This window comes from Hypomesus transpacificus, chromosome 10 (genome assembly GCF_021917145.1).
Source record: "Hypomesus transpacificus isolate Combined female chromosome 10, fHypTra1, whole genome shotgun sequence".
Lineage (NCBI taxonomy): Eukaryota > Metazoa > Chordata > Actinopteri > Osmeriformes > Osmeridae > Hypomesus > Hypomesus transpacificus.
The window spans coordinates 3,775,155-3,785,389 of record NC_061069.1 but is presented as its reverse complement, the minus strand read 5'-3'; the positions used below and the strand labels follow the sequence as shown (position 1 = coordinate 3,785,389).

The window sequence follows — 10,235 nt, the reverse complement described above, 5'->3', positions numbered from 1 at the left end:
TCGATTCCCCGCCGTGCCAAATGAAGTTGTGTCCTTGGGCAAGGCACTTCACCCAACTTGCCTCGGGGGGAATGTCCCTGTACTTACTGTAAGTCGCTCTGGATAAGAGCGTCTGCTAAATGACTAAAAAAAAAAAAAAAAAAAAAAAAAAAAAAAATTTTTCATGCCTGACAAAACTAGAAGGTTAATAGGAACAAAATGAGGCTATATGGCATATTTCAAAATATTTATATTAATTTAACTGTATAGTATAACTTCATAATGATAACAGTACAAAACAGAAGACATGTTTGTATGTTTTTCATAAGATTTCACTTGATAGTCATCATTCTCATGATATCTACTAATAGGTATACCACTGCAGATTCCACTGCAGCATTACACAACCGTTTCCCACAGAGCAGCATGCAACAGATTAGGGAGGATTTGGTTGTTTACTAGTGTCAAAAGATGATGGTAGTGTCATAAACTGTATCTGACACGCCTTCCCCTTCTGTTATGTCAGTACTTGCACCATCTAGTTAATAGATGCTTAATCTGCTGCCTCAAAGAGGACATCTACACAGTATATGCCAAGTTTACATTACAGGCCAACTGATGTTGTGTGTTTGTAGCTTTGTAGTGCATTCCAGTGTAGAATTAATCAACCCTACAACCCCATACCACAATGGTTGGACTTAAATTTGAGATAAATAAGCATTGCAAATTTTTTTATCTCTTGTAGCAACACTCGAACAATTAGTATTTTTGTCACACTGTCGCATTCAGAGCAGCACTGTAGATCTACAGTTCTCATTTAATTGGTATCCACAGCATCTTTCCTGAATGCAGCAAGAATGAACACAGATGATTGTCAAGAGAGCAATGCTGTTTTTGCTCCCAGGAAAACCACACCACAAGTACTCCTACTTACGGTTGGTAAGGTAACACCATAGTAGCTTGTGGGTGTCAACCTGATACAGCTATCAAATGAAGACTCCAGAGACTTCAGTGCCCAATTGTTCAGACAAGACCAGCTGCTGCTCTGTTAACCGTTTCAAACCTTGACAACACAGCTGTAACATGAGATTGATCCTTCAGAACACTTCAGCATCCCCCAAATGTACCCAACTTGACTCGGAAGTAATACACAGAAAAAAATACTTTGTGATATTATACAGATAAGTGAGTAAAGTTGAAGTAACCAAAATAATGAAGATTTATTCAATGTTAAACAGCTCACAAGTTGGTCTTTCGATCACGGTAAGGCAGGGCTGTGAATCAAATGCTAAATTAATGACAGGAATGCATACAGGGCCGGCGATTGCTCTAGGCGAACTATGCAGCCGCCTAGGGCGCCACGAAGAGGGGGGCGCCAAACACCCAAGTGGGTCCATTAAGTAACCGTTCAGCACCACCAGCCGAGGGCGTCGAGGGGGGGTTTGACTCTGATGGAGGGGGGGGGGGGGGGGCTTTGCCGTTGAAACATCTTGCCTGAATACATAAGATATATTTCATATTTTATATTTCATATTTTACATTGTATAGTATTGTTTAGAATTATTTAGACTGTTGTTAATTGTTTTCTTTTTATATTTAAGATTCTTATATGTTTATCGTATGCACCGTCCTGCCACAGTAAACTTACTAATAAAGAGGATTCTGATTATTCTTAAATGCTCTGGCAGTCTAGACACATCCAAAGTTCTAGTTTCGCTCCTTACTTTCCATTTTATTAACTGTTTGTTTCACAGTTAATCTGTTTCAGTCCTTTTAACATTGATGCAGATTAGCATCACTGACTGCCCTTCTGCCCCACATTTTTACGGTACAAAAAAAAGGAGTAGCAGCACTTCTTTGTATCAAGTCGCAGATATTCAAAAATGTGTAACCTTGACTGAACTACAAAACATCAGCAGGTAGCATGATGAAGCGTCATACTCAAATCCTTGACGTTCCTATAGAGTAGTGATCTTCACCCAGGTTGGAAAGCTATTGACTGAGCTGCTGGTAATGGGTCTGTTTGGCAGTCCATATACTTAAATTGAATTTAAGACTTGGGTGACTTCAGATGGACTGGATCCCATGGTACAACATGAGGTTGGTCAATGCATGGAGCTCAGGTTTGTTACATGGTCCACTAGTCTGTGTGGTTGAGGTACTGTTTGTGGGCCAGAAGATCCTCGTCTTCCTCAGTTAGTCCACCCCGTACTACTTTTTCAAGCTCCAGAAGTTTCACATAAAGGTCCTCAGACATTTTGTCATCAATGTCCATCTGCAATCAAACAAAAAAGACAAATTAAAGAAAGTAATAACACTGTAGTGTGTCCCACCTCCAGACATGCTGTTAACAGATTCATTCAGATCCAGTATAAAATAACAGAGTCTACTATGTAAACATTTTCACAATCCAACCAATTCTGTCAGAGAGTCAGTTTCATACAGCAAATGATTTCAAATGTCAAACATGGGGTTGCCTTTTCAAACCAGGTCCCCAGTACATGCTTACTTGTCGCGACTGCGTATAGTTGGTCCCAAGGCCAGATGTCAAACTATGGTACTTTGCTCTTGAATCCAGCGACTCTGGTCTTTGACGAAATAGCCAGTGCTGTTAAAGAGCAGACGGCACAAAAAGATGATGCCAGCAGCATCATTTTGTATATTTTTTCTTTTTTTAACAGGCTTTTCAAAATGTGTAATGTAAATGTAACAAAATGTATGGCAAGATTAACAACCTTACCGATATTCTGAAATTAGCTTCGTCACCACAGTTTTAACTGAACATTGCTTTATATAAACCCCCCAGAATATTGAATGATTAATATAAAAACAGCTGTGGAGAGTAGAGTCTTTTATAGACCCAAGAAGAGTCTACAAAACACAAAACGAGAGGATCTGCGTTTTTCATTTCCTTGACCTGTATTTAACCCGTTTTGAAGGGTTAGACGATTAAAACAGCCTTTTGAAAACATGTAGTGCTTTGGCTGTTTTGAAATGCTGTGCTTTAAACGATGTGTGCACTGCAGTGAGCATACGCTCGGCATATTGGACATACCAAAGCTTCCGCTCCACTGTAGGGTGTGAGGGTGAACGTGTTGGTGAAGATTCGGATCTGTTCAGGAAATACAACATTGAACGTTCGACATCCTCGATTAGCAACAATACTCCAAATCACCATCACCCATTGAACAAGTATTGCTTGTCTTGATCAGTTTGAATAAAATGGAGGTGGCCAGGGGATGGTTAAACTCACGAGCCACATGATGGGCATGATGAGGGTCCAGAAGAAGGAGGGAAGGATTCCGTAGGTGAGGTTGGTCATCACCAGACCAGGACATATCACGGAGGAGTACAGGCCCTGCAGCCATCAGACACACACATGATCAGGATGGTGCTGCTTACCTCAAAAAGCTGATCCCACGTTCTGTCAGAAGCTATATCCTGTAGAATCGATGCTCACTACTCGTTCTGCTTAGGCCGAATCAGACTGAAGAGAGACCATGGCGGAAGGGTAACACCAGTGATTGGTTGGTTGTAGCGTGACAGTCACCTGGGTGTTCTTGTGTCTGTTGAGCGCCAGGCTGAGCAGGTCCGAGGCGTACTTGGAGGAGCTGTAGGGCTCCGTCCCTAGCCGGTGCTGCATGTCAGCCAGACGGAAGGCGGAGCGCCTGGCGTTGCTGGAGGAGGTCCACACCACCCGAGAGGTGTGGTTCGTCTGGCACAGGACCGGCTCCAGCTCCCTGATCTGGATCAGAGACAGACACAACAACCACACAATGCACGTTTGGGATCATTTAACACATTTAGCCTACTATAAATATACACACACAGCATGCATGTACGATATTACTAAGGCCTGAGTTGCAACTCCAACACCACTGTCTAACACTGTAGGTGTCTGGTCTCTGTCAGGTGTAATTAGCTGTCACTCAGCCAACTGCGTCATGGAGTGAACATGAATACAAACAGAATGGAAATAAACGTTAATATTTAATGAAAGGAGATGCTGGGTGACAGCCTCCAGGTTTCATTCAACCTGATTAGTATTTCTATAAATATTTATAAAATGAATACAACTTTACCCCAGATGATCTTATTCTTAATTACAAGGCCTACAGTTTTTTTATTTATTTATAATCGTTTTACTGTTTACTTCAACCAATGCATGGGATGTGAGTCATACCAGAAGGAAGTGACCAAAGAGGTTTGTAGCAAACACTTCCTGGAGGCCGTCTGAGTTAAGGCTGTCCTGTTGGGTCAGCAGACCCTCCCCCGTCATAAACATGTTGACGACGTTACTGCAGCACAGATGCACAGTTAGAGCAGCAGACAAAAGTTTCGACAACCAAACGACTTTTGCGGGTTACACAAACACACACACTCTACAGTGCGTAAACTGTTTATATTCATTGTAGTGAGTGTATTTATGCACTCATACACAAACACACACACACTCCAATATTTACAATACAAAACACACACACACTCCAATATTTACAAAAAAAATATTTTGATATAAGGGGGTACTCAGACGTAAGGTTTGACTGACATAATTGTCTCAGTGCCTGTTGGCTTACCTTGAAAACAGTCCCTTGAAAAAGGCCTTCATGTCCAACTGTGGATTTGGCATGATCCCTGCATTTAGGTATAGGTAATCAAGTTGGTTGTACCTGTGGAAAGTAGGAAAATGACCATTAAATTGTATAGCCAATTTAACAGTGCAACAAGTATTCGAAAAGGGTTTGGCCAAAGAAAAGGAAGGCCTGCAAATTGTGTGGGGAGGGGACAGAGATTGATTTGCTGAACGTTGCACCTTGATTTGACTTCCTGGGCCGCGCTGAGCACAGAGCGCACAGAGCCCACGTCCAGGTGCAGCAGGTCCACGTGGGCCTTGGGGTGAGAGTTCAGGAGGGCTGCCCTGGCGCCCTCTGCCCTCTGCATGTTCCTACAGGCCAGGCACAGACGCAACTGGCCTTCATCTTCACTCAATAGGCGTTCACACAAAGCCAGACCGATGCCACTGCAGAACAAACAAACACAGGCCTATTCAAAGTGCACTGCACAACAGAGGAGACGATTAAACGGAGGTTTATTTTAAACCATCAGGTCATCATTGCACAGGGGAAAATCAGAGTATCACATCAGATTAGGATTATAGGATGTTTGTCGGTCCGAAGAATATGTGCAGTAAAGAGTGTACACTTCCCTGCCACATATTCAAATGATTCTTTACAGTTACTTTACGTTATGTACTGAAAAAGCTAGGCCAACGTGAATTTTTGGTGGAGAATTGTTTTGAAGATTCTTATTTTTGATATGGATTAGATGTTTTATATGAACCAATTATCAAATCATGATTTGATCAATGTATTCTTTATATTTTCATCCAGCCAATACCAAATGAACTTAATCTTCAAAATATTTCTGAACGAATGAAATCTAATCTTTCCAACAACTCTAATTTTTTTATTGTTAAATCCGACGCAATACAGTAGACTAGTCTGCAGGACATAAACAATTTTGTAATTCGCTTACCTGTTTGCACCGGTCACAAGAACAACTTTGTCCATTCTCGTTAATTAAATGAAGACTTCTTAGCACGTTGTGATGAACAGTTTTACCGCAGGATAAGACAAGTTTCTATCTACAAATCATACGGAGTGTACAACCCCCTGGTTCGATCAGTTGACATTTCTCACCAGCCTATGCCCAGCAGACTGGAGCGTAGAGTACGTGGTGTGACATCAACTCACGGAACCATTGGCCACTGAGACACAACTACGGATAGTCACAAGGACCATTTTGCACAAACTCCAAATTTGAAATACTCAAAAGTTGTAAAGTAGAAGTTAGTATTTCCGTGACTTAACTGGAGTGTGTGTGTGTGCACTGCAGTGTGTATCATGTGTGCAGTGTGAAGCGATACACATTTTACTGTTTAGAAATACAGCTTTATTTGCAGTAGACTTTATTTACATCATATATTTAGTTAACCAAAAATGCATTCCGTACAATGAAAATCTCGAAATTTATACAAAATCTCTTATACAAATGCTAGAAAAATACAATTTCCAGGTGCACTCCCTGTCATTGTCTCCTTTGTTAAAATGGCATCAAATATATAATAGTTCAAACTAATCATTTTCCTGGTCCATCTTTTTAATGATCAGGTATAATTAATGTAGACGAGAGAGGGGTGAGACATGAAAATGAAAAGGCAAGACAAACAAATAATGGAATAGAAAGGAATACTCAGAGACTGCCACTGTGGGTCAAAAGTAAAGCGGATGAGAAATCCCTGTCAATAGGCTGCACAGTCCCGGATGTGTTTTTCTGCGTGTCAGCAGCTATGGCTGGTCCTCCACTAGCTGGCTGTGGATCTCCTGGAAGGTGGGCCTCTGCTTGGCGTTTCTCCTCCAGCAGCCCAGCATGAGCGAGTTGTAGACCTCGTCAGGACAACACCTGGGCTTCGGCAGGTACACCTGGGATATCGTCACGGTCAGGGACAAGGGAAAGAAGGTAACACATCCAGCTGTCTCTATCCGCACCTGGGATTTAGCTCAGCAGACTATACACACATTTCTCAGATAAGATGTATGCACATTTCCGAGTGTTAACTTGACACCAGGAGTGTTCGTTTCCCTCATTGAGTGTTAAGTTATGAGATGGGCTCGTATAAACGCTCCTGGTGTTTTTGAACACTTGAGAACATTTGCTGTGTGAGTACATTCACCTGCTTGCTCTGGTCCCTGAAGAACTCTCCGGTGTTCTCAATGACCTGCTCATCAGACAGGTGGGAGTAGGGCTGCTCCTTACACAGGGTGAGGATCTCCCACAGGGTCACTCCAAACGCCCACACATCACTGGCCATCGTGAATTTACCCTGGGAGGGAGAGACACAAGACTGTTGCATAATATGTAACCTGTTGTGTTATCAGTAGGACTGAAGAAACTTTCCCCAAGGACATGAAACAATGTGACACAGCCTTCCATGTAGCTTGTTCATGCTTATGTTGTACATACTAAAATAAGGTTGTTGCACTCAGATCCAATCATCAGTCCCATTCCCCTGTTCTCACCAATAGGATGCTCTCCCAGGACATCCAGCGAATAGGCAGCACCGCCCTGCCCTGGATACGGTAGTAGTCACCGCGGTACAGGTTCCTGCTCATGCCAAAGTCAGCAATCTTGATGGTGTAACTCTTTCCTACCAGACAGTTGCGGGTCGCCAGGTCACGGTGAACAAAGTTGAGGGAGGATAAGTACTTCATCCCAGAGCAGATCTGTGTGGCCATGCGGATCAGGTTACTGTAGCTGCGGGTGAGAGAGAGACAGAGACAGAGAGAGACAGAGACAAAGAGAGGGGGAGAGAGAGAGAGAATCTGAACTGATGTCTGACGTACAACGATTTTCGCCCGGAGGACATTGTGTACTGCCACTCCAGCAGAGGAGGGGGAGTCAGATGGCTAAGCGGTTAGGGAATCTGACTAATAATCTGATTCCCGGCCGTGGCAAATGACGTTGTGTCCTTGGGCAAGGCACTTCACCCTACTTGCCTCTGGGGAATGTCCCTGTACTTACTGTAAGTCGCTCTGGATAAGAGCGTCTGCTAAATGACTAAATGTAAATGTAGAACATCTCCCTCCTGTCGTGACTTACTGTCAGAGTGTCCCATGGTGAGGGGTGATGTGATGTCGAATTTGGATCATGTAAACAACACGTGTGGATGCATAGCACAGTACCTGACAGTGGCTCTGTCTCCTGACTGCTTCTCCAGTCCTCCTTCTTTCTTCCCCTCCAGCAGCTCCTCCTCTTCCAGCTGAAGGCCGGACAGGAACTGGTTCAGGTCTCCGTTCTCCATGTACTCTGTGATCATGCAGAGGGGGTCGCTCTCCACACACACCGCCAGCAGGCGCACGATGTTGGGGTCCCTCAGACGAGACATGATCCGGATCTCCTTCAGGAAGTCATTCCTGAAGTCACGGTAACACGGTTACAGCTGTGACCTCGGCGTTGACGTGGTGATGGGCTTCGTGCTATGAAACATATCTCATGACACATGCCTCTCTGTCCTTATGTGGAGGAAGAAAGATAAACAAACACTCAAATTGGTCAATGGGGACACATTCGTCGTTCCCACCTTGCGTTCTTGTTCGCGTCTTCTCTCAGTGTCTTCACAGCCACCAGTACGGCTGATTTACCACTGCCCTCCACAGGCAGATTTTCTTCCACAAAGTCCAGCATGCCCTGGGCCTCACAGAGGTGAACCTGATGATGACAAACAAAGAATCACCCCACCGTTCACCTGCACGGCCCTCATCTCACTCCAACCCCCTCTACCGTCCAAAACACAAATCCTCTCCCTCCAGACAGGGATCCACAGACCTCTCCGAACTGGCCCTCTCCCAGCTTCTCCTTGAAGGTGAGCTTGTCCCGAGGGAACTCCCTCATGGCGGCGTCTCTCCCGGCGAGCAGGCTGAGGCGGACCGAGGTGATGGAGCAGGGGGGGCTGCCGGTGGCCTCCTGCAGGCTGACGATGTCGGCCTCCGCGTAGTGAGGAGCCCCGTCCGAGCTGCTGGTCTGGGTGAGCCTGGAGGGGGCGCTGCTCCCCGCTGAGAGGCATGCACAGAAACACCCGGAAACACCCCCGAATGAAGATCAAGAAACACGCGTAGTGAAGCCAGAAACACGCGTAGTAAAGTCGAGAAACACGTGTTGTATATTAAATAAGGACACGGAAAAACAGATTGGACCAGTCTTACTATACCCACACATTTACAGTACACACACACAGTGACACACTTACCCAGGTCCTCAGTGGACTGCGCAAACTCTGGCAGCTTGCGGATGAGGCGTGACGGCTCCTGGTAGTCGGAGCAGAGGGGGAAGATCCTCTCGTAGGTGGAGGTGGAGTTGGAGCCACTGTCGCTGGACAGGGAGTGGTTGAAGGAAAAGGCCTGGGTCTGCACAGCCAGGCGAGCGCTCAGCTCGTCGTCCAGCATCCGCCGGGACGCCTACAGGAAGAAGGCAGCAGTTGGTGCTGGAGGTTGTTCTGAAGTCGTTATACGTCTACAAGTGCTACAGACTGCATGGCAGCTTACATTTGTGAGTGTAAAAAAAGTGTTTTGATCACTAAATCTATTCACATAACTCAGGACCTAATCAGAATAGATATTGGGGGATACACATCCCCTCAATTTTCAAATCTGGTCCAAATGTCCCCCCCAATATATTGATATAAAAATGTAAATACAATATAAATGTGCTACGCTATGATAGGCAACCACGCACGCTGTCCGAAATTATTATAAAAAATGTAATCATATAACTAATCATAACATGTTTTCAGGGGGGGACCCTCAGACTCCCCAGCAGATTTCGTCCCCCCCAATGTTGACTCCATGGCAACGGCCTTGACATAACTGATTCATCTCTCTCTGACTAACACTAATGGTTTGAAAAAAACGATCACACACCTTTTCCAGCAACTTCTGCCAAACCTGACGCCACAGAATGATGACTATGATGGCTAACAAGATGGCAATGATGGCCACTAGGCAGCCAATCAGAATCCTTGTATTGCTGTCATCCACTTTGTGGGTGGGGTCATCCCCTGTTGGTTAGAATGAAATGTGTCCAGATGATGACATGAGAATTAAGGACACTTCAATCCCACATTTGACAATGACAGAATGGCAAAGACACGCTCATCATGACATATTTACAGACAGGAGAGGGTGCTGTTGACCATCCAAAGTATTTTCAGTTTATCTGGAGAAAAACATGTTTTAGATCAATGGTAACTGTTTCTGACCTGGTAAAATATTGGTGGGGTGGCCACGTTTACGAGGGGTGAGGGATGTGTTATACACAGAAGTGCCTGACAAGTAGAGGGGGAGAAAGAGAGAGAGAGAGAGAAGCGGGAGAGAGAAAGAATAAAGAATAACTAGAGTCACAGCATGATATCAAGACAAGGCAAACAAAGAAAGCCTATATCATCGTTTTTTGTTTGTTGGTAAAACTCTTATGTTATACCAGGACCTCTGGGCTCACCAGACTGGAAGGCCACCTCACTGAACAGCATCCACGCCTCATTGAAGGTGAAACGGCATTTGATGGCACTGGCCATGCGGTCGCCCAGGGGCACGGTGACAAAGCGGGCGCCCTGACTGACCCGGTCTACAGGGAGCCTGAAGGTCACCGGGCCGGCCTCCCAGTCCGCCTCCGAGCGGAAGAAGCATGTGGTCTGCCGGAAC

General features: G+C 44.9%; 2 protein-coding genes across 2 annotated transcripts; both read right to left on the bottom strand.

The window, feature by feature from the left end:
• Positions 1–184: 184 nt before the first annotated feature.
• Positions 185–5,701, bottom strand: hsd17b7 (hydroxysteroid (17-beta) dehydrogenase 7). Its single transcript, XM_047028345.1, has 9 exons — positions 5,515–5,701; positions 4,793–4,999; positions 4,557–4,649; positions 4,163–4,277; positions 3,530–3,724; positions 3,233–3,337; positions 3,035–3,091; positions 2,489–2,587; positions 185–2,254 (listed from the first exon to the last, which is right to left on the bottom strand). The coding sequence occupies exons 1-9, from the start codon at positions 5,547–5,549 to the stop codon at positions 2,120–2,122; spliced, it is 1,041 nt and encodes a 346-aa protein (XP_046884301.1). The 5' UTR covers positions 5,550–5,701; the 3' UTR covers positions 185–2,119.
• A 220-nt stretch (positions 5,702–5,921) lies between these two features.
• LOC124472210 (discoidin domain-containing receptor 2-like) lies at positions 5,922–10,234 on the bottom strand (the record flags this gene model as incomplete). The annotated part of the gene is made up of 10 exons (XM_047026922.1): positions 5,922–6,461; positions 6,713–6,862; positions 7,059–7,293; positions 7,722–7,952; positions 8,120–8,247; positions 8,365–8,591; positions 8,786–8,993; positions 9,456–9,592; positions 9,794–9,859; positions 10,033–10,234. Coding segments are annotated over 10 exons (1,719 nt in total), but the record flags the coding sequence as incomplete, so codon positions are not given.
• Between the last annotated feature and the right edge of the window lies 1 nt (position 10,235).